Source organism: Molothrus aeneus, chromosome 2 (assembly GCF_037042795.1).
Source record: "Molothrus aeneus isolate 106 chromosome 2, BPBGC_Maene_1.0, whole genome shotgun sequence".
Taxonomy (NCBI): Eukaryota; Metazoa; Chordata; class Aves; order Passeriformes; family Icteridae; genus Molothrus; species Molothrus aeneus.
In genome coordinates, this window is record NC_089647.1 from 28,972,562 (window position 1) to 28,998,066 (window position 25,505).

A 25,505-nucleotide genomic window follows, 5' to 3' on the forward strand; every position below is an offset into this window, starting at 1 on the left:
CATAACTTTAGAGCATCCTCTGAAATTTGGCATGAATGAATCCAAGGCTGCACTGTGCTTAACCACTGCACTTATTTCTCCCACAGAGTCAATAAAGGGAAACAGGGACAGGGTATACAGGTTATTATGAACATCTTGCAACTTGATAAAAACAACCTAAGTCTTTTGTTAAACACAGACTTTAAAATTTAGAACTTGCTCGTAAAAATTCATATCCTGTCCTACACTGAAATTATGGTGTGTGTGTATATATATACACACACATATATTATATATAAATTAATAACGTTAGATATGAATGAAAGTATTTTGCTGTCTGCTGGCAGCAGGGACACTAAAGAAATAAATGTACAACCCCAGAGTTATTTTTTCCAGTGATTTGTTCCTTACAAGATATATTTTGGAACTATGTACTCTTCAGTGAGGCACTGCCTTATCAACACACTTTTTCCTATGCTTTTAGAAGGACTTGCTACAAAGTTTCAAAGACCTAGTCAAATCAAGTATTTTCAATTCCTCCCTTACTGTTGGGGTTTTTTTGTTTGGTGATGGAGATTGCACTTCATATTATCACAAAATGGTTTGGGTTGGAAGGAACATTAAAGACCATCTAGTTTCTCCCCCGTGTCATGGGCAGGGACACCTTGCACTAGACCAGGTTGCTCAGAGCCCCATCCAGCCTGGCCTTGAACAATTCCAGGCATGGGACATCCATGGCTTCTCAGGGCAACCTGCTCCACTGCCTCATCACTGTCACAGTAAAGAATATCTTCTTTATATCTAATCTAAACCTACCCCCCTGTAGCACCTTGGAAAAGAGAAAGAGAGGGGGTAGTCACCTCCTACATATTAAGAAAAACATGAAAGAGAATTGGGTTTGCCCTGCAAGAGAAAAGGCCTAAGGCAAAGGAAGAACCACTCTGGAGATCAGGAACAAACACTATGAACTGCAGAGCAGAGCAACTGGGGGAGACTTAGCACAGGGAGGTACATTCAAGAGTATGAAACACTGGGACTGAGTGAAGTATAGATTGCGGGTGGAGGATGAGCATTTCTCAGCATAATCAGGGTAGACTGGAGAAAACTCTAGAATCTTACTTTAAGATACCACTCTGTACCAGCTTTCAAGCAAAGAGGACCCACACACCAAGCCTATGGAGAACAAGGTGTCTCTATGCTGTCCTGTACATAGCTCTTTATTCGACATCTTATGACTGCAGTCTTTTTCTAGTTTGCAATGTTTTGGCAACTTTAAGCCGTTGTAAATCCAAAGTCCTGAGTTCCTCTAGTCTCCTCACTCTCTGTCTTTCCCAGGTGTTGGTATTCATATCTATACAATGAGACCCTTCAGGAAATTGAGTTGACCACAAACTATCCCTGTGAAAAAAAGCACCAGGGCAGCTCCAGGAGGTACTAGAACATTGAAGAAAGCATGCTCAGGGAAAAAAGGCTGGATCACAGCAATCCCAATTTGAGGTCAGTTTCAAAAGCTGTGGAACCACAACCTAAACATGTCCATTCTGGAATATGCACCTTCTGGATATTTTTGTGCAGCACGGAACTACCTATTAGCCCTCCCATTTCATGGGTAGCAGAGATGTCAAGTAAATTGCCAGAGCTCTCACAAGAAATTTTGGCAGGAGCAGGAGGCTGAATTTAGGTTTGTCATGATTCAAGGAGAGCCTTATCCAACAACTGGACCCTGTCACTTGAAGCTGTCCCTGCAGCAAAGAGCTGGAATGCTAAGAGACAAAAGAAGTGCTATTTAAAAATTGGAAGAAGATACCCATATGAGATAAGTGACTTTCCTAAAGTCAGTTGTAGCCATTGACAGAACCACAGGCAAAAATTAATTCAGAACTACAGAAATTTGTATTTACAAGGCAGTCCTTGCCTAATATATAGACTTCTGAAATTGAGAGCAACCTTTTATCAAAAAAATTAACCGTTTAAGTTTCTTTTTTTTTTATGAGAAAGAAAACAATAGTTCAACAGACAACTGATGATTATTAGAACATATTCTGAGCAACATTTCAGTTTTGCTGCTCAGGCCTTGAGAAGACATCTTTTGGCAAAATCAGAAGCAGAACTTGCTGGAAAATTTCCTATTAAGGGCACAGAGGAGAATAAAGTGACTCTAAGTGCTTGTGCATTAAGTCACTCTCATAAGGTATTTGGGGTTTTTCTATATCTGCATCTAACAAGAAAAAGATGAGTTCTGTTATTTAGTTTAAATAAAAAAATAATACAGTGAAGTTAACTCACAGCCAACAGACTCTCTGAACTTCCACCTCTTAGAACCTTAACAGCTTTTCCATTCTCCCCGTCACCTTTCCGAGCTTCTGATGATTCCCGTGCTGCTCCATCTATGGTAGTGGAGACAGGGCTTCACCAGAGGCCTTAGATGCTAAAGGGTATAAGGAAGTAGGTTATGCAAAAAGTATCTATTTCCAGCACAGGAATGCTGCCTGTAACTATCCCATGACAGGGAGCTCAGCTCAAATAGAAAGTGTAAGCCCAAGCATATCAAAGCACCAGGAGCACTGCATCCTGAGATAGCAGTGGGAAACCGGGGCAGTGGGGGCGGGGAGGAAGGGGACAGAATGAACAAGCACTTTAGGCTAAAAGAGGAAAGGAAACACTAAGTCAGGTCCTGAAATTTTATAAGGGAATCGTGAAGGCACCTCACAGCCTTACACTGAAAGACACAGCATATAAAATATCAGAAAAAAGGTCACAGAGAAAACTAATTAAAAAAATAGCTAGAGTGAATATCCATTAATTCTTCAAGACAGATGAACAAATAGCACTAAAGCTCCTGGTTTACCCTCAGATTTTTAAGAGCTCTCAGAGCAGAACAGCCTTACTTTCAGCATGCAAAGGCAATCAGCACTCTACAGCTCTTTCACAAAGAGAACTTCTCTCAATACACATTGACAGGAATTACAGATTTTGAGGTGATCACATTTTAAAAAACCTATTCCTATATGTAGCCCTCCTGCAAAACTAAAATTAAGCAAACCAAAACTTGCATAGTCAAGTGCAAAAGTGTTTTGAAGGTCACATCCTTGAATGAGTTATGAACATTCAGGCTGTACATCCTCATAGGAACACTGATCTATCTTCTGCCCAGTTCTCCCACTCTACAGAAAACAGAATTGCAGCTTTCCATTTCAATGTGCAGAAAATGGGAATCATGCTGCCCATGTAAGGACCTGTTGTTCTCATGGTTTGATATGATCTTTCACATTTTAAGCCCAGAGAGCTCAGCTCTGATCAGAACAGGATGTTAGAACACTAATTAATAACTTTCACTTTCTTCATATACTCTTGCTCATGTGTGTGTGTGCAAGAACACCATGAAAACATGACCATGAAAAATGGGAAATATTTAAGGAAACAGTTAGAGGTTGCTTCCTTTATGGAAGGACCTAATCATGTCCTGCAAGGGAGAAGGAACAATACCCTGAATGTCAAACCAGTCAATCCCTGTCTCCTTGAAATCCAACATGACCCTTGCATTTACCACAGAGGTTTTTTGCAATGCATAGCAAAATTCTTCACATAGTCATGTTCCTACTAATCACATTCCTTGGATTTTAGTTGTTTTTCTTCAGACCAAGGTTGCTCTGCAGACAGAATGGCCATGCACTTAAAATTATAGTGGGACCTGCACCATGAACACAGGCTACTATTTAACACAGTGTCCTGAAAAAATATAGAGTCTAAAACTGGGCAGCCAGAAATGAAAAGCTTTCTGAACTTCACTGTGTCCATTTCCCATGCATTATAATTGAGAAACTGCAACCCTTCACTTTCCTGCAACCAGGTGGTCTGAAAAATTAAGTAGTAAAATTTTATTAAGCACTCCAGTATTATCACAGTAATGTCATTGCAGGCTGTCTTCAGAGCAGTGTTTGAACAGAACATATTAATTACAATTGAACAACAAGGAAAAAGCAAAATAGGTGCTCCTTGGCTGTACAGTGCAGCACACTACCCTTGAAGACAATGGGATGGCATCTTAGGAAACTGGAAAAGTGGCTTCACACCAAATACACATAAGGCAATCCCACCAATGGGGTTAAAGTACATGACAAACCAGTCATGTACCTTAATCCCATTGTTCCCTTAACTTTCAAGGAATTAGACTCACAGCCAAGCAAAGCTCAACCACTCATTTAGTATACCCATCCCTCCAAAAGCAGTATCAACATATACAGACATCTGCTCAGCAGGAAGCTGTATCCCAGTTCCAGCTCTGCCAGATGCTTCATGCCACAGCCACAGCTGGGAAACAGAAGAGATGGCCTGCAACTGCTTCCCAAGAGACCAGCAGAGGGAAAAAAAGAAAAGTAACTCTCACAGTTTTGTGGGAAACATTTCATGTCTGCCAGACCTCACAATAGTTGCAGAAATACCTACTCACTGTCCAGGGCTGTGCTCTCTCTCTAAAAGTAGTTTGCACAATATATGTTCCTAAAAGCCTCCATGGCTGGAGGCTCTGCACCTTTCTCAGGCAGCCTGTGCCAAGGCTGTCTTCTCCCTGGTGTCACAGCAGCCATGGCAAGCTCCCTTTGCTTTTAGCTTCTTGTCAGTGCTAATGTGGCAGCCTCAGGATTACTCTTTCTTTCCTACTTAGTACGTAAACCCAGTATAGTTTATTCTTACTACTGTATTTGCTTTTAACACCTTGTTATGTGAAAATAAAATTGTAGTGTTTGTACAAAGTCTATTTGTAATCCATTACAGTCCTCTCTGAAACACACAGAGTTATTTTTGGGCCACATAAGTCCAAAGCAATTTGGTCTCCGGGGTCTCTTTTTGCATCAGCACCTCTGCTGACACTGCAAATAGGTACCAGGCAGCAAAACTGCATTTCTCCTCCACAGTGAGTCTCTACTTTCTAAGTCCTAGTTGGGAGCTCATTTCTCACAGCCCGCCAAAAAGTTATCAGCTGGCAACAGCTTTCAGACCTTACCACCTGGGCTGGGTGCAAACAATTATATGGACATGGAGAAACTGTTATAGATTATAACACCCATGTCATCTGTCCTCCTGGAGTTTTTTTCCTTGAACACCATGGAAGTATGGGTTTAAGGCGAAGTTCAAAAGGCAAGCTGAATTGCTCTACAACTTGAAGGGTTTAAGAGCAATTCAGAGCACTGTCTTTAAGGTTCTGTGTGTGCAGTCTTCCCCTGGGCAGGAATGACTCAAAGAGGCTCTTTCAACCACCATTAATTTAGCATTGCTCATAATCAGCATTACTTCCACATCTATTTTATCACAGCAGTCTCCTACTTCAGGACACGGCCAACAAGATCACATGGGATACAGCTGAAGCAAGCTTTAAACACAACAATCTTACCACAAAATATATTAAAATAGAAAGTTAGTTTATCCCATTGGACCTCATCTAAATGCTCACCAGACTGCTTGCATGAGCAAGGGGTGGGGAGAGACTGAGAGAGAGATTCCTTGATGGAGAGACCACCCATTCACTATTCCCTTTCACAGCTGCTCTTGTGCAGAGGACAAAGTTTTGGGTTTACTTCAATTTTTTTTCCAGAAGACAGATGGATGATATTGATGTTTTTAGCTACAGCTTCTTACAAAATGATGTAATAAAAATCTCCCCAACCGTCATTTATATCACGTAACAATGAAAATTAAGTTCCACATACAGAAACTGCTCCAACTGAAAAAAAAAACCCACGTTGACTCCAAGGATGGGATATCATGGCAATTGTAACTGAGATGGATCAAAGCTGTTTGTCTTTTATGGTCTTCATTCGCAAAGGACCAAAAATAACCAGATTACTGGGACTGCAGTACAGCTCTGTGTAGAAGGACATTAATTTTCTTTGCCTGGAAAAGGCTCTTAGCATTTTTCATGTACTTACACCAAACAGCAAGTCAACTCTAGGGCTAAAAGGGAGAAAACATGAGGAGAAAAACAGGAATAAACCTTCAGTGGGACATGAACTTGGGAAAATCATCCCAGCATGTTCAAAATGAGCAACACCACTTTCACCTCCTCTGATGAAAGTTCACACTGCTCAGCTCTATGCTATGAAAGCATTTGAAACAGAAGGGAGGAAGGGAATCACAGCAGGATTGAGAGGGAATGTGTATTGCCTCTGATGAATGGCACAATGCCCAGGCAGCTGCTGCACAAATGCCAAAAGTAGGACCTTTTGTTGCTTCAGCTGGATCCCTCTTGAAGTTTTGAATTACAGGCAGATACCTCACGTTATGGGATTCTGCTGCAGCACAGCAATGCAGAGACTGCTTGCTACACGTGTCTTTTCCATTCTGAAACTGAAACCCTAATGGGAAACCAGCCTCTCCAAAAGCCTCACAGAGCAGCTAAAAAGTATATTTCAGCACTTTTACACCAGACCTTGCAGGAATTAACATTATCCTGAATCTTTGTTCATCTTTCAAATGCAAAAGCGGAATGCAGACAGCCACATTTTAAAATCAAAACCTGAAAAAAGCCAAAGTGTGCACAGTAATGAAAGGCAAATTAATTCTTTAAAATTCTGTGAACAACTTGGCAGGTGGTTGCCGCATTTTAAATAACAGCCATGTAATTTTCCACATAGTAGGTAAAAAAATGAATCATAGAATCACAGAATATCGCAAGTTGGAAGGGACCCATAAGGATCAGCAAGTCCAACACACTGCTCCTCACAGGACTGCCTAAAACTGGACCCTATGACTAAGAGCTTTGGCCAGATGCTCCTTAATTCTGACAGGTCTGATGCTGTGACCATTTCCCTGAGGAGCCTGTTCCTGTGACTGACCACCTTCTCAGTGAAGAATCTGTTCCTAATGCCCAAGGTGAACTTCCCTGATGTAGCTTCATTGCGTTGCACCGCATTGCATTGCATTTCATTTCATTGTATCCTGTCACTGGTGACCAGAAAGACAACCAGGATTGTCCCATCCCAGGCAGAGAATGTGGCACTTTCCCTTGATAAATTTCATATGGTTGCTGACTGTCCAGCTCTCCAGACCTCTCTGTAGGCTTCTCTGCCCTTGAAGGTGCCACAGCTCCTCCTTGCCAACAAACTTTTTCAAGGTATATTTGATTCCAGTGTCCAGATAATTCATGAAGACATTAAAGAGCACTGGCCCTAAAACTGAGTCATAGGGAACTGCACTGGTGACCGACTGCCAGGCTGATGTTGCCGCATTTACTGTAACCCCTTGAGCCCCACCCGACAGCCCTTTGCTCACACCATGTCCTGTGAACTTTACTAAATGTGTGATGAACAGTTTATGCAGAAAGCCATTGTGAGAGACAGCACCTAAAGCTCTGATAAAATTACAAAAAAGAAAAGCTTCCTTTGGTCAACTAGGTGAGTGACCTTGTCATAAAAGGAAGTTAAGTTGGTTAAGCAGGACTTTCCCCATGTGAAGCCATGCTGGCTATGAACAATGACTGCCTTTTTTCTCAATGCTTTAAGAAAATCAGACAACCAGATATATCTGCAAGTTCAAGGTGTATTTTCACCTCAAATGAAATTACTAAAAATTCCAAGGTACGACAACTTCTAAGATCTAAAAACTGCCATGCTATTAAAATATTTTTAATTAGATAGACATATTCAAGTATTCCAGGCTTGCTGTTAAATAAAGTGTAGAATAGAACTGGGTGATATCACCTTTGACAGCAGCAGGATTTTCTCAGAAGCTACTGTTCTCACTGCAGCTTAAACAACTAGTTCTGTTTCATCACCACCTGTGCTAGTTTTGGCTGGGGTACAGTTAATTTTCTTCACAGTAGCTGGTGTGGGGCTGGTATGGGATTTGTGCTGGAAACAGTGCTGATAACACAGAGTTTTTTGTTGTTTTTTTTTTCAATTGCTAAGCAGTGCTTGCACAGCATTAAAGCTCCCTCTGCTCCTCATCCCATTCCACCAGCAAGGAGGCTGTGGGAGCATGAGAAGTTGGGGGGATCACAGCCAGGAGAGCTGACCCCAACTGACCCAAGGAATCTCCCAGACCATATGGTGTCCTGCTTAGTATGTAGAGCTTGGGGAAGAAGAAAGGAGAGGGGAACATTCAGAGTGATGACATTTGTCTTCCCAGGTCACCGTTACCTGTGATGGAGCCTCATTGTCCTGGGAATGGCTGAAGACCTGCCTGCCCATGGGAGTGGTGAATGATTCCTTGTTTTGCTTTGCTTGAGTGCTCAGATTTTGCTTTCCTTATTAAAGTGTCTTTAACTCAGCCCATGAGGTTTCTGTCTTTTACACTTCCCATTTGCTTCGCCATCCCATGGGGAGGAAGCTGCTGCGTGGGACTTAGTTCATGGTTGGGGCTGAACCCCAACACAACCTCACATGAAGTTGTAGACTACAAAAAAAAAACCCAACAAAACCACAAAAAACTAGCTCGGTTTCTTCCTAACTATAAATACCCCAAACCTTGAAACACAGTGATAAGTTCCATTTTTACACTTCAACACAGTGACTAACAAATAAACTTCAATATATAATAGATTCTATGCCCTAATGCTAATTTTAAATGCAAAGCATGTTTTTACAAACATTATTCTTTAAGCCTCCAGCACAATTAATGTAGCCTTATATAACCATATAACAAATTTTTACAGTTTTAACTCATTTCCAGATTTCAAACCATGTCCGATTTTACATAATCCTAAATTAAATATTACACCAGCTAATAAGTAGTTTTTGAGGTTTTAACATAATGCAAAATACATGGAAATTGAAATTCTTAATCAGTGGACCATTCATTATAAGATGAGAAGCAGTAAAACCATTTTCCTATTTCCCACTCTCCCAGCCAAAACTAACACCAAAGCTAACACCAAATCTATTTTTCCTCAGAGAATAACAACTAAATTAATGATGGGGGAAAAAGATTAATCTGGATACGTTCCAGGTTATTTAACTTATCATAAAGTTGGGAATTTAAAACCACACTACAAAAAAAAAAAGGCATTTTTCTCAAGGTTTTGGACTTTTAGATATGCTTAATATAGCAGAATGATAAAGTTTGCTTTTCAGTGTATTCTGGAAATAGGCAATTCTGCTGTGGACTTGTGGTTCTTCCATCCTTAAAAATTCTCAATGAATTCAGAAAGCACTTGAATTACATTTTAAAAAAATCTATGGATCTTCAAGTAATAATTTATTTCAAAATTAATCTGAATGCTGTGATGTCCACTACTCTCCAATTATTGAAAACATACTTTGATGTTTAGCCAGATCTGAGTTTTTTATTGTTGTAAGTGGTAAAAACATGGACATAATCTTCCAAGTTTTCTTTAAGCAGCACAAATGAGAGAAAAAAAAAAAGTGAAGCTGCTCATTCTTCCTTCTTTACTATAGGTCACTCTCTTGCAACTGCCAAGATTTTTGCAGTTCTTTCCCTTGTTTTATCAGAGTTGCAATTAAATTTTTCTTAGAAAAATCCAGCACAGTTCCACAAAAGCCTGTAAGTCCACACACCTCACTTATATTACCTGAAGACTATGTATTTCATGGTAGGTATTGCTGACCAGCAATTTTCTGGAAGGCTGGGAAAACAGAGCATCAATGTATCAGTTTATATCAACACCACTCTGTTCTGGTAGATAAATACTTTAGGTTTATTTTAAAAAAAATAAAAGAAGAAAATATAGAGTGCTTAGAATTAGAAATATGACAAATAAAACCAGAGGATTGATATGAAGCAAAAAAAAATTGTTAAGATACACCTATCACAACTTACTAAAAAGGTGACCTCAAATATTAAATGTCTGAGCTCTTATCAAAAATTTTTAGCACAACTGGGATATGGATTGTCAGTGTCATGCTGACCTGGAAAGACCTGCTAGCAAATAGCATCAGCTATTTATCTATAATTCCTCTCCCACTGCACTTTTACCGATTTCCCATTTCACTGTTGATGGTGATTGAAAAGCAGCTGAAGGGGCAACTGCTTGTGACTTGTCTTGTCAACACTGAATTTGCTCTCAGGGTCCTTATGTAAGGAAATTATACAGGGGGTCAAGAAATGGTACAATAAAACATCTGTACCATCCATCCTTCCCTACTCTTCCTCTTCTCCAGCTCCATTGCTTCCACGTGGGACACCAAACCCAGCCTCATATCAAAGTGCCACACAGCTGTAGGCTACTAATAGGGACCTAATGAGGATTAGGATCTAACGAGCCACAGCACTGCACAGGGAAGAACTGCTGAGTGATGGCTGCTACTTCTCAGTTTGTCCCATTTGGGCTTGACATGGGCCATCTCTCAGGCATCATTTCTTTGTCCTGCCACTGCCTGTCCAAGCTCTTTGGTTCAGTTACTTCTTCAGCCTGTTCTTAACAGCAGATGTAACTTGGTGGGGAATTTTTTATACTTTTGTTTTAAGTCTTTGTCATAGTTTACTCATATTTTTCATCTGGTCTGTCACATAAGGAAAGCCAAGTACTTTTCTGGAAAAGCCAACCTATTTGTAAGGGTGAGGACAAGAGAAGTGACTGTTTCTGTGCCAAGAGCCTGTCAAGTTCTTTCCTTCCCTGCAGGCCTCACAAACCCCATGCCTCGGTGGACAGACAAGTTCTCCTACATCAACCAGAAGACAGTCTGGATTCCTACAGCACAAACGATGCCCACACACACAGAGGAACCTGGTTTCCAAATAGGACATGGTCAAGCAGACAGCCTTGGGTTCAGCTTGATGCTGTAGGCTCTCACACCCAAGTGCCAACCATCAGGTGGTACCACTGTGGTACTATGTGTACACACAAGACCTAGTAATTTTCTACTTCTGAGTATCTTTGTGCCAGAAATAATGATATACCCACCCCCACTCATAGACAATGATTATAAATAATTATAGCAGGTTTAGCAGTGAGTCAGTTCAGATCCAACTGCTGTCCATGCTCTTAGACAGTCAATAAGAAAGGTTAACAGCAACAGAGATCTCACCAAATTTTAAAATTTGTTTGATTTTAACAGACTGTTTGATCATGTAAGGACACTTTAAAATAAAGGATGTAAAACCAATACAATTCCTCCACAGAGAGCTACTCCCAGTTGCAGTGTTATGATCTATGACTTGACAGCACTTCATCATCTTGTGCAGGGTTTTTCTTTTCTTTTCTAACACAGTTGCATAGTTTTATCTTTAACAATAGACTTAAGTAAAATTAAGTCATTCATTTTCTTAAATGGTGCTGCATCGTCAGCACCCTATAATTATTTTAGTGTATGAATGCAACAGTTGAGAATAAAAGTCTTAAATTTATGCAATCTTACAGCACCTTTGTCATAAATCATATGCTCTCAGACGTTTTGCATGATAATTTGGCCTGTACAAAGCCTGCCAGCTCTTGAAAATCCCTTGTATTATAGACTACCCAGCAGAAGATTTGCTACATTTAATATACTCCTATCAGCCAGCACAATGCCTTTAAATTCAATATAAATTATCAGAATAACAAATTAAGTTCCAATTAAGTCCAAACTGCCAGCCAACCAGAGCAAAAAGATCTTACCTTAAAACAGTTCGTGCTTGTAGCTCTTATTACTGTGTCATTCTTGCACATAATTGCCCACCTGCTACAGGAGAGTGTAAAATTACAACAATTCCCCTCCACATTGAGCTGACTAACCTTCAGGCTTGTCTACTGAGAGCAGAAAACCCAAAGATCCTGCAATTCCCGAGGTGGTGTTTCTAAGGAGACTGTGGCTTTCCATGCTCGGGGCTTCCATCAGCTACAGGTACCCCACACTTTCAACGCAGAAAGTTCCACTCTTAAGAGCTGAAGAATGTGGAAAAGCTTTCATCCAGCTCAGGCACCCAGCTGTGAGCAAAGAGGAAACTCCTCACATGCTCCGAGCACAGATAATGCACAGCTTCCTACACTCAGATAATGCACAGTTTCCTACACTCCTGCTCCAACCACACTCCTGACACAAGCCACAACCCTGCCACACTGCAGCTAAAACCTGGAGCATCAGAAATCTCTCAAACCAAGGCCTTGTTTAATCCTGTTTAAGCCATTTTGTCCTCGCCCCAGCACAGTGCATTGGAAGGTCCTCACCAGTTTGCTGACTCCCACAGCAGTCCTTAGAAGGATTGAAAAGTCACAAAAAGACAGCAGGTATTCAACATAATGACCCTGATGAACGTGAACTACCTAGCAGTTCTCTATGGTCTATCGAGTTCTTGAAACTGGATAACAAATAGATGATTTGGGGCTTTTTGAGAGAAAGTGTCAAAAGAATGCTTCAGAAAAACATAGCAACCTCACCTCCCAAGTGCAACAAGGATTGGCAGTGGTCCAAACAGAGGATACTGACTAACTTTAGAAATTTGACTGCTTTAAAGTTCTGAAATTCACGCTTAGGGTTGATTTGTAAAACTGTCAACTACCCACAATCTTGTTACAAAATCTTTTAATATTAAAAAAGGAAAATATATTCAAGTCTTTATTTTGTGAGTGTTAAAATTCAAAAATGTTGGCCTAAACATAGCTCTATTGATAGAGTTCATTAGTGCATCTATGCTGAATCAAAAGAAACTACAAAGACTGGTTTGGGGGATGAGAAAAAAGACTAGAAATGATACTAAATAAATTTGTGTAACTATCTTGAAGGGGAAGAAAACTTTAAATTCAATTTCAAGGTTACAACTAGCTTTTATACTCAGCAACAGCTTTGCAATTTTTTTCCTAGTTAAACTGGACTCCTTGTTCTTGATACAATAAATGTAATTTTTGATACTGACTTTTGAGGTTGAAAACTTTAGAATTGAGGGGGAGAGGGAAGGCTTTTGGGTGAGATTCAATCACTAAACCTAAATAGAACCAATGACTCAACAAAGGAAGAAACTAGGGTTACAATAATCCTACTTTGAGATTAAAACTAGAAATGAAAATCTCCCTTAATACATGCAAGGATAAAGTGATACTATGTACCTTTAAAACAAGGTAGGAAAAGCACATTTCAACATATGCTTCTTTACCCAAATGGCACTGATCTATCATCATACCCTCAGTTGGTTATTCCTGGAGATATAATAACACTCAAAATAAAGAAGGCACTAAAGTTCCTGAGAGTGACAGGAAGCCCAGCAGAGTAAGAAATTTTAGACAGAGTTATTTACAGATATTTTCCTGTGAGAAAAGAATGGTAAGAATGTAGCTTGAACATTAACAAATCCACTAAAACATCAGTCTGCCTGGTGGAGTCAGCAGATTTGGAGGGAGATTCAGTGGGGCTGGAAATTCAAACTTTAGCTTGTAATCAGAAAAATCCTACTTTAGAAATTTGAACCAGCAGCTAGAAACATGAAATATAATATAGAGCTCTCCTAAAATGGTACCCAGCTAGAGGGACCTTACACTATGTGAAGCCTGTGACTATTTAGCTAAAAAAAAAAAAAAACAGTCAATGATACTGAAGCTCTTTATTATTCTGCAGGGACCTATTTGTAAGTGAATGACATGGACAAAATCTGATAATCTGCATTTCCTTCCTTTTCTTTCCTTGGGAAAGGTGCTGCAGATTGTGTGTGCAATTCCTCCATTAGGACGCTGACAGACCAGAAGTTTATCTGAAATAAATTTCCAACTGAAATAATCTATTCTATTCTAAAGATACTCTCGTGGAAAATAAATTAGATCAACTGAATTTTAAAACATCACTCAAAATGCTTATTCAGATTGTTTATGAAGCAATTACACAGCGTACTTAGGTAACAGTTTAAATGAAATCAGTTATTAGTAGGAAGGCACTTGCAGTGTGGGGTTCTACAGGAGATCCAGCCCATAGTCCTGCAAATACCCAAGAAGATCCCTATCTTTGTGGTTTTTCTTAATGTGATTCAAGCATTTTCTGAATTCATTGAGAACTTTAAGGATGGAAGAAGAGAAGCTCAGTACAACACAGGAAGCCCAGAACTAACAGCTTCCCTGCGCTTTCTCTGGCGCAGCAGAGAAATGCAAGACCTGTTTCATTACTATTCTTCCAAGGCACTTCCACATGCCTCAGGAACATCACTGCGTAGCCCTGATTTTCAGGAGTACCAGCAGTTTTTCAGAGAACACTGACAAACACAGCACACCATACAGCCACTGCTGTGTGGTTCAGCCAAGAAGCAGCTCACATGTAAGTCAGTTTAGGCTTCTGGGAGAAAAAAAAATATTTATTAAACAAGCAAATAAATAATGAAGATGAAGGAAGAGATTTGGGGATTATTAGGGAATATTTATTTGGCAGGAGAAAGCAAAGAGGACTTGATGAGACTTGTAAGAGATAAGTCTATTAAAAACATTGTTAGCAGAATGAACCAATTAAGTCCACATCCCCAAAGCAAGTTGGCAATCAGTTTTCAACACCTGTTTTCAGACCAGAGCTTGCAGAGTTTAAGCACATTGTTTAAAGTGATCTCCCCAGAACCTCTAGGTCAATAAACACAAGGTGGAAATGCATTTTCAGTACTGCTTACTGTGAGCATTAGCCATAGCAGATGCGATTTTCAACCAGCAGCATTCAACACCAGGTGGAGGAGAGCTGGGCATTCTGTCCTGCATGGAGCATATCAAAGCCACGCGGCCAACAAGTCGCAGACTGCTGAAGAGAGCAGGTCCCTCCTGACTAGTAAAAGTAAGAAACAGAAAGGTCCATCCAAGATAGTCATGAATCTGTATTTATTTACCAAAAAAATCACATTTCCTTTAACTCAAAATGTGCTGAGCATTACTTATGCACTGGGAGATAACACCTGCAGTCCCTGAGGGCTTCCTAAAGTCTCATAAGGATTTCCAACTAGGATCTCCTTGTCTTACAGGATCTAAAGAACGCATCAAAAGTAGTCATTTGAAGCATTTGTTTCAGAGTTTTTATTAGCAGGCACTCTCTAGCATAGGACATCCTTCCTGAATAATTAAAACATAGAAAGGTCACACATAGTCCACATCAGCAGAGAAATCCAAGAGCCCTGAGGTTGAGGAAATTTTTTTAAGCTTTACACCATGGAGTTAAACTGCATCCAGCAAACACTCTTTCTCCCTAGGCCACTTGGCAAGATCCTGCCTTCACTCTGAGCTACCAAAGTAAATGAGAATTTTGTGAAGCTGTATTTGCCACTGTCACTGTCTCCCCTTGACAAATACACAGATGATACAAAAACAAGATTGGCTGATACACCAGATGGTTTTGCCACCATTCACAGGGACCTTGACAGGCTGGAGATATGGGCTCACATGAACCTCTTGAAAAGTGACAAAAGGAAATGCAAAGTCTTGCACCTGAAGAGGAATAACCCCATGCAACAGGATATGCTGGGGCAGACTAGAAAGTGTCCTAAGCCCATGCACTACACAGAGAACTGACCCTGCAAAAGGAGTTGCATCTACTATCTCTTTACAAAGGATTTAATGAAACAAGCATGACAGAAAAAAGAAAAATATCTAGAATTTTCAAAGTGTTGTGCAAACGCCCTTGACATTTTTGAGAGGGAACAATAGAAGATGACAAGTCCAGCCACAAGTACTTTGCTTTGAACTGTCTTAGACTGCACAAAATAAGGTTGTATTTGCACAACAGAATTCACAATATGCATCCAATGTAGAAATGAGGCAATACACAATGGCATGATGCTTTTAGTCCTCAGTTGTGCAAACAGAAGCTTTGCATCAGTGAGCACAGATGTCCCTCCCATGACTTCATCCTATACATCCATGGTCATATGGTTTATTTTGGCACATAGATACACACATGAGGACTACATGTGCAGGTATAAACCAGCTTGGAGGCCTATTCTGTTCCCTGGAATAAATTTCTCCTCCCAGTGGTCCAGTAAGTTAAATGTACAGGCATTGTAGCATAAGGAGAGTTAAGATCTCTATTAAAGAGAACCAGAGGGTAGCTAAGAAAACTGTAATTAACATCTATTTTAGGCCATTTTGTGGGAGCAAGATAGAACCATGCTATGAGTGACTTAGAACTCCACGCTGACCTCCAAGTCCAAATTAAAATGCCCTGCCATGCCCTGCAGGAGTCCATCAGAGACTCTAATCATGGAGAACTGTAATGAAAGAGCAAGGGCACTACCAGAGTTTTTTTGCAAAGCCAAAGTAAATGCAAAATGGGTATCAGGCAGAAATGAAGATAGTGAGCAGAAAGAAATTCACAAAAGCCATTGACTCAAAATGAACACAAACCTAAAAATCAGCTGAAATCCCCCTGCCCTCCAACAGATATACAGCTAAAGTATATTAGAATGAGCAGTGGTTCCATACCTGAAATAATTTTTTAGGATAAGCCATCTAATATATGATACAACTGTGACAGTCAGTGAGTGACATGGCACTAAAACTGCCAAAAGGAATAAATACTCCAGCATCCAGTGTTAAATCAAATGCTGATAAGGTTAACTACAGTGCAAAAGCATCTGAAAAGCAAAGCATGAGAACAAAAAGGCTTAACCACTTTCTGCCAGCAAGTCTGCAAACCTCATCCTTCAATATTTATGCATCTTATGTGTGCCTCTTACCAAGGAACTGACCCTTGCTGCAATCAAAGGTGTAAGTACTGCTCTGGCTGCAGACCATCTAACGATAATACACATGCAAAGCACACAAATGACATTCCCCTTAGCACAGAAGGGGCTGTGCTGCTAATGGGAAACGTGGTATTTGGAGAGAATGATTAAATTCTAACAGCTGCAGCAGACTGAAGGGTGGAGGGGGGAAAGAAAAAAGAAAGCAAGCGGATAGAGATGGGGAGAAACTGAAGGACTGGAGTCAAACTAACAGCTGGGTAAAAACAGTCTAAGAGAGAGGTATTTTTGGAGTTCCCACATCCTTTTCATCCCTCTTATATTTTACCAGTTACAGCAAAAAAAGTAGTAGCTCATAAATAAACTAATCAGAATTGTTATCATCAACCCTGTGAGGTCATCATTCATCACATCATGGATCTTCCTTATATAAGCACACAAAAATGCTGATGATAAGCACTACAGAAAGCACCTCAACAGAAAAATAAATACAAAGATGACCACAAAGCCAAGCATCCACCACTGTCATAACCTACACAAAGAGGTTTTGCAGCTACCTAATAGTTCAAAATTCTTGAATAAGAATCATTAAAAGAAGATAAATGAGGGGGGGAAAAATTCCACTCTGTATAGGAATGATTGGTATCCAAAGGTCGTTGAGCCTATTTATGCACCTTTCTGTAGATGGTGATGATTTTGGAGTGGGACTACAGGCCTTAAAGTCCATGTATGTGTGGTGTCAGCAACTGCAGTGGGTGTGCAATTGCTAGGAACTATAAAGACAGCAGCTACTTGCTTGCTAAACAGGTAGCTAAGCTAGATGGCTTGGCAAACAGGTATGCATGTGTCTCTGGGAGTCAGGCTACTAGTGGACTTGGATTCTGGAGACATCAGGGTGGTCCTGGCCACCTTTTGGAGAGACTCAAATCTGGAAGTCACCTGAAGACCTGCTAATGGATGGACTCTACATCCAAGGCTAACAACTGGAGGATTCACAATGCAGGGGATGCAGGAGTGGGGGGGGGGGGGTTTCCATGCTTGTCTGGGAGTGACAGGGCCTCTACCAGAAACAGGAGGGGGGCTGCAGCCCTGGGCACTTGTATGTTCAGGTCATCAAGAAATCCCAGGCAAATGGCAATTTTCTCTTTTTCTGCCTCAGGAAAATGAAAACAAAAAAGCAGCTCTCACCTTGACAAGGAGACAATTTAAATGCTCATGTCACCTAAAAATTCCAGTATGTTCCTACTATGTCAGTTTGACAACCTATTTAAGTACGAACAGAGGAAACCATCATCTGCTGATGGGAGGGTAGGAATGGGTAGAAGATGGAGGAGTTAACTCCATGGCTACTTCCATACAGTCAAGTATTCAGTACTAAGTAGCGTCAGTGAAATGACCTTTATTCCTTAGATGCACCAGTACACATACTCAGTGTTGGCAACTTCAGTTTGGCTGTACATTCTGAAATTGCAGGGTTGTGGGTTTTTTTAATTCTAGTTTGTACTAGTAAACTTAAGAGGGGTGGGAAGGGAGCGGAGATTCTGATTCTGGCTGTGGAAAACAAGCTTGAAAGAGTGAGCTTTAATGGGAAATAAAACAAAGGTAAAACAGCTTTAAAATCAAAAAGGATGAGTGGCAGAAAGGACAAAGCTTTACCCTTTATCCCCCTAATTCCTATCTCTCTTTCCCTCATTTCATACAAACATCAATCTTTCTTCCACCATACTGCTGGTGCATCTAAATTTCTAGCACACAGGAACAAATAATCTAAGTAAACAACATACTTAGATTTTTTTTAAAAATCCTCTGAAGGCATTCTTCACATGGCTCAAAAGCAAAAAATAGACTGGCTTGGGTTTTTTCCTCCATCCCTTATTTTCACATTATACTTTTTACGTGAGCTGTGGAGCAGACAAAGAAAGAGCAAAAAAAGCAAGCTCAGAGGAGGCCATCCTTAAACACATTACTGGTAATTATCTTGTGATTTTACATTTACTTTCTATTGAATTGGTTCTTCTCATGCATGCAGATAGGCTAGGACGAACAGGCTGCAACTAGAGTAGCAGCAACCACATTTGTTCTTTGTTCTGAAGGGAGCAGGATTAGAATAATGCATGCATGTTATTCACTGCCACTCCTTTTTTATTACCTTTAATTACATTTTCAGACTATGCTGCCCTGTCCTATATATATATATACACTTATGCTACATGAACAGACACAACATCTCTTTGTGTTGCCCTACATCTTGGGCACTTGCATGCTCCTGATCAAACAATGAGCTGGCGGGAAAGGGAGCTGATCTTAACTCACAGAAGAAAGAGTTCAGTCAGACATGAAGATGCACAGTAGGATTTTTTCCCCAATCTAAGGTTATCAAAACAAGGCTCCAAAGGAGCCACTGTCTCACACAACGCAGTTTTTTCAGTGCTTGCTCATGTTTTTGTGGGGCAATTTTTGTTTTCATCTTATTAATGCAAATTGTACACCAAAATGCTTTATGTCCTTAGTTAGCAGGAGACAAAAGCAGGAGGCACAGGCAGAGGGTACCTCTCAGCTGAGCCTGGAAATGAGAAGGAAACTTGCTGGAATGAACAGACACAGATTTCAGCAGGGCAGAGGCAGCAGCTGTTGCACTGACAGTAATTAGATTGAGGACCTGAGGAAGGGAAAGGATAGAGCCATGAAGAAACATGATGCCAAGGGACACACTCATTTCTGAATCAGCAGGTTGTTACACATTTTAAAAGTGGGAGAAATAGAGTAATTCCCACAAGAATGACAGCATCTTACTTGTAGAGACAAAAACTTGTTCAATAGTTTTAAACAAGTAGTGGTGATGATGTATCATGTGAAACAAAAGCACAAAATGTTGATGTTACTATCTTTTACTCCTTTTTTCATGCCAACACCCTTTTTTTACATACAGGCTACACAAAGTTATAAAAGAAAAATACAATCCCTAGTAACTGACTGGATGAGACGAACTTCATTTTGTCAAGCTGAATATATCTCACAAGCAGCATCCCATCTAGCAGATGGAAATACTAGAGCAGTGGCTGACGTAACTACTGTACCACTGTCACCAAGCAGTTCCAAGAACTAGGAGCAGACTTCCCCATCCCTGAATATAACCTTTTCTATTACCTGCTGCCTTAGATAGCCAGTATCTCCTGGTAAAATGCTCTTTGAAGACTGCTGACTATTTCTCTCCCTCTTTCTTCACTCCCAGTTCCTGAATTTTCCTGATGTAACTTCTCAAGACACCCAAGCAAGACTCAGTTGACCACCATCTGGAAGGCAATCAGAAGCTCCCTCTAGCAAATGAATATGAATCAGAATATGAATCCCACTCCTGTTCTGTAGCAGGATAGGAATGCACAGCTGTTACTACATCTCATTTCAGAGAGGCATCAGAAACTTGACATTCATGACCACCCCAAGCACATTCTGAAACTCTGCCCTGCTCAGGTCCTCACTGGCAAGCAGCCAGGCCTTGGTGGTTGGGACGACTGTGCGTGAAATGTATCAGATGGCATATTTCCTTTTGTCATTTCTGGGAACTGGATTAAGCATGAGGAGTGCTGCGACACTTCATCTTGCTCCCACTGCCCTCCTACCTCAAATGGAGATGGAGCATTAGTCTGTAGTCTTACAGAGATGTAGCCAACAGATAAAACACAACCCAGCCTGCACTTGTAGCTCTCTGATGCAAGTGACACTGAGTTATGGAATATGTGATGACATTCCACAGCAGGCATATAAATGTAGTGCAGCATGTTCACAATAAAGAAACACCCCTAAACTATGATTCCTTGCTGCCTCATCATTCAAATCAAGGAGGTGTTTAGCATTTACCTGTTAGTAAAAGTCTTGTGAGAAGCTGCAATAACCCAGGTTATTAAAAACAAGACTACAAAAAACTCCAGGAAGACAAGAGTAGCAGGGTGAATAGCAAATAAGTTTTTAATTAGAAGTTACACCTTCAAACGAAGGTTTGTGGTTTCACAGGTCAAGTCAAAAACCATGGCATGTTGGCTGCAGGAGATTTTTGGCTTCTCTATTGCAACAGGGACTTCACAGATACCTACATCAGGTCACTCAGGGCTACTAATGCTTTGTGATCCCATATCTAGGCAGGGAATGGTAATAAACACCTTTCTTTATGACACACTTCAGCTCTACACACCAGCAAAGCTTCTGTTCTTGCTGCATCTATGAATTAAAGCTCAGGTAGTCTACAGGAAGAAGTAAGAAACGAACAAAGAAAATGGGGTGTGAAGAGGAAAGAAAGGTTTAGGTGGTTTTTTCATTCTTAGCTGTTTGACCACCACATTTGCACTGGCCTTTTGGTTTTTATTTGCAATAATGTTTTGGCAGTTCCCTGCTCAGCTGTAGTGAGGAAGCTGATTCAGCATCTTTGTTGTGGACAAACATTGGGAAGCTTTGAGCTGATGAAAACAGCAATGTCCATGTACACTGCATGTTGGAGAAAAAGCCACACACTATGGAAATGATCCCTTTGGCCAGAGGCAGGATTTACATAAGGAAGAGAAACACTACAGTTTCAACCAAAAGCTCAACAGTTTCCCCAGTTGAATGCTGGAGACTATTCTAAATAAAGACTTTTTCCATTTCTGCAGCTACCCCTTAAGTTATTTCATCTCAAATGAGCCTGAGTTCAGTTCTGGTTACAATACAAAAGAAAATTCATTTATGATATGCATCTTGAAGACCTTAGTGTCCACAATTTAATTTTTTTTTGTTTTGCTGTTTTTTAATGATGAAAGTCTCACAAGGGTGTAAGGATATCTCCCAAAGCTCTGCATTTTGACAGGATTAGAATGCTGGACTGTAGCTTACACACATCAGAGTAACTGACTGCACTAAGCCACACCACATCACATATTCTGAAGCTGCAGTCTCTATTACTGCCTCAAGGATCTCCACTTAGAGCCGTATTCTGCAGCACAGATCCAGTCTCACACGTACCGAGTTTCCAGGCCACAGCCTTTGCCTGCAATGCCCTTCAACAATGCTTACAGAAAGAAATCCAAGAAGCTAAAAGCAAGGCTGGAGCTCTAATGAGCACTAGTGACTGCATGGGCAGAGCACACTGACCACAAAGCAGTACTTAGGCAAGTACTGCCATCAGTAGGCCAATGAAGACTTGGGGTCATTTGTCTACACCTCGGTTTTGCCTATACAGACATGCTGTCTGCCTCAATCCCACACTTAAATTGGCACAGATTGGAAATTCATGCTGTATCATCACATCAGCAAAATTCAGCTTGGCACTGTATATCTTTCCACTTAAAGAACTGATTTAAACTACAGCTCCAACAGCAAACTTACTGATATACCTCTACAAATAAAAAGGCTTACAGTATAATAAATAAGCTGCAATACTGAGCTTCTGTATGGCTATTACTGCATATCCACAGTGCACTTACAACATTATGCTTTTTTTTTCCCCCAACTCTTACAGTTCCAATTTGTTTTCCATGACACTGAATGGCTCCTATCCCCGAGCTTGCTTTTTGCAAAGCAGCTCCTGAAATGTAATTCACTTGGTTGACACAGTTACACTGAAGTAGCTTAGTGACGTTCAACAAATTACTTGTTTGACAGTCTGCACAAGCCTCCTGTTTTTCATGTTTACTTGTGGAAATACCAAGTTGTTCTACCACAAAGAAATTCCTTTTTTTACAATCTCATCTCTCCTGAGAAGATCCAGCTTTGAATTTTCTCCCAGGCTGCCTTATAGAGTTGAACCATTAGCATCCCCCATCTTCTTTTATCATCTATATAACCTTGAGTGTTACCTATCTGCTTTAAAGTTACTTTATCTACCCTGTGAACTTTAAAAACATGAACTTTGAACATTCAAGAAAGCAAATGGTAAAGAATGCCAAGACTGCAATGTAATTGCGAAGAAAATCCAAGGAAACTACTATTAGTGACATTAACATCCATAACAAGATCTGAGCCATCCACAAAAAAATCTTATGAACACTCAGCCTCTCCTTTTCTCTACCTAGACATGGCAGTATTAAGAAGCTTAGTTTGGCAGTATTGAAAGCTTAGGCTTTCAATTTGATACTAAAAGAGCTGATGTTCAGTCAGTGCAGAGCCACTCTAAACAAAACCACTGGCAAAATAAACCAGCACTCAGTATGACAGTTTGCCCTCAGCAGGGCCAGTGGGCTTCAAAATCGAACCTTTCCAGCAGAAGGGAGGACTTTTCCTGCCCCTGTTAAACAGGTTAAACATGTCCCCAGGCATTCTGCTTTTCCCATGTGCCTGATGGAATTTAGAAGCGTCAGCTGCAGCTCACTGCTCCACCTTCAAATCCATCTGGTTGTTCATGGGGTAACTTTATTTGTTTTATATTAATAACACCAATTGCCATTAATACGGTGTAGGCAGAAGTGAAGCAGCAACTCCTACACTACCTGCTGGTTACTTAAATTAATTTTTCCTGAGGTCGCTTCTTCCCACAAACTGGTTCTGGTTCTTGTGTTTGCTCTCAAAACCAACTGAGCTTGTATTCTGTGACTCAGAGGTGCTTTTATCTGCTGAGCACTTCCTTCATTCTTCTGTTACACCTAAAAGCCTGCAAGCTTTCACATCCTTCCTATCTTAGACAAGCTACTACAGCCCTAACTATTGACAAATAAACCCTTTCCTTGCAGACTGCATTACGATGCAATTAGAAAGGGTCCTGATAGATGAACAGGTGGGAAATAAAAGGAAACAAATCAATTTATGGGCTTGCTCCAGGAAATGTCAAGACATCAATCAAATATGAGTAGTAAAGGCAGGCATCTTCTTATCATTTGGGCAGCTCACAAAACACAGTGGCTGCAGGTTTACATTTCCCATGCAGATGCCTGTGTTACTGTTGGCCCTGTGTCACTAAATGCAGGGCTTTAAAATAGGGAACACATCCATCTTAAACCTCTAATAAAGGAAAACAAATAACAGAATTTTCCTTAAGCTGCTATCACCAGCTTTTCATCCTGAAACTCAAGACTTCCACCAAGCTGTTGCACTTTACCTTGAAGCTTACCTTCTCTCTATAATTGTTCTCAAGCAATTGTTGCCTAACTGGGTACAAGAATTCCCAATGAGCTACCTATCTGATTTGAAGCACAAGACTTCTTGACACTCTCCTTCTGGTTTTGGGGTGGAAAAGGGTTTAAATCTATACAAATCAGGGTGCCACATACTTTGCATATGTACACAGTTTAAGAAAAAGATTCCCAGCAGTCAGGGAGAGGGAAGAAGAGGGACAAAGCAAGGTATGCTTCAGGTTCAGTTTGCATCCACTCAAGGTGAATAATGTTGAGATCATAGGAAAGCAGAGGGGAAAGTGTCTACACTGAATCAGCTATTCCTCTGCATGCTTTTCATTCTGGATAATCAGTCACAAAAATTTTTGCAAAATCCCACTTGGATAATCAGTCTCTTTCTCATTGAAAGTCAAAATCATCCTGCTGCCAAGAACACACCTTTTTGTTAAGACACAAGTTTAGTTTTCAATAAATTTATCTGTGAATAGAGAGTAACTATATGGAATTTGAGGAATTTCTATACTGTCAGTCTTCATGACTGCACTGAAATACCAAAATTTCTCCTCAAGGCTCAGATCAGGCAGTCCTGCAGTGGCAGAGGTTCAGATATGTTTTTTCAAGTGTTTCAGAATCAAGACATTATTGTTTCAAAGCCCTCTCTGTGAGCTCAAACTTCAACAGAAAATAACTCCCAGTGATTTCACCAGAGAAACAAAAAGAAACACTAATTTTAAGTTGTTCCATCACATCAGGGAGGGATGACTTACGCTTTAAAAAAAAAAAAAGTAGCAGAGAGTAATAAAAAACATTTTTATCTTCCAAGCAAAGACATGTTTTATGTGAGAAAATCTATTCTCTAGATGATAAGTAATATAAAGTGAGTCTGAACTGTTATCCAGACAAAACCTATTTCCTGACCAACTCTTCCAACCTATCTCTCAAATACATGCATCCTCATGGGATGTTCAGGGAGCACACTGATGAGACCATATGTCCCAGGGGATCAGAATTACTGTGGCTGGAAGGTGCACTGGATTTCTTAATGAGCTGAAATCAGACTGTTAACAAATTATGTCTGAAGCTGGGGATGCTCTATTATGTTCTGACTGCCAGTACATGCTTTCTCTCAGTAGGGACTATAAAAAAATGGGAACCGGGTGGAAATTTCTTCTACTAGCTCCAGTATCTCTGTTCTGTACCTGCCTCCAAATCTGCTGTGAAGCTTCAAACTACTGGAATTATAGATACCACTAAATACTGCTACTTGTCTTGACCCAGTAAAAAAGCCAGATGGAGGTCTAAGCAAGAAACAAACAAAAGATAAGAGCAGCTGAGAGTGAGATTATTCCCAGCAATGTGCAATTTAGGTGAAGCCTATGAGTTCCTGGCAAACTGCCCATGAGAATGCTGCTTAAGCCAAATTGAATACCTCTGACCTATGGATGTTTACAGAAAGGCAGCAGTCATAGAGCGCTGCAGGGATAAATGAATGGGACTAAAAAAATTAAACAAGAGAAGAAAAAGGCAGGACCAGCCTTAAAATTTTACAAATACTGCGAGTTTTCCTAGCTATGGCTGAGTTATACATGACCTTGAAGACAGTTTGAAAACTTAAGTATTTACTGATTGTTGAGTCAATCATTCATTCAGCCTAATTTCTGGTTAAAAAAAAATTAAAAAACAGAAATGTTAAAATTACTGAAATTAAGCTGTTTTGATTTCTTTATGATAGCCTCAGATATATAGACTAATACGAGATTATATCAATTTGATTAAATGCCCATCAATCTGGCATGACCTACATCTTAATTTTTAAGTAGGTGGTCAATTTTACAGAAAGGGAGGAGGGAAAATCCACACAAAACAGCATCTATTATACTTTAAAAGCTA

General features: G+C 40.3%; 1 protein-coding gene across 3 annotated transcripts in view; it reads right to left on the reverse strand.

The window, feature by feature from the left end:
- TSPAN9 (tetraspanin 9) overlaps nucleotides 1-25,505 on the reverse strand; it is a 167,175-nt gene that overhangs the window by 111,512 nt on the left and 30,158 nt on the right. The window contains exon 1 of one of the 3 annotated variants that reach the window (XM_066572247.1): nucleotides 14,485-14,584. The exons of the other annotated variants lie outside the window; for them this stretch is intronic. Within the exon in view, the coding sequence (XP_066428344.1) occupies nucleotides 14,485-14,569 (85 nt within the window). The 5' untranslated portion in view covers nucleotides 14,570-14,584. Of the gene's footprint in view, nucleotides 1-14,484; nucleotides 14,585-25,505 lie in introns of those variants that run through there. 3 annotated transcript variants of the gene reach the window in all.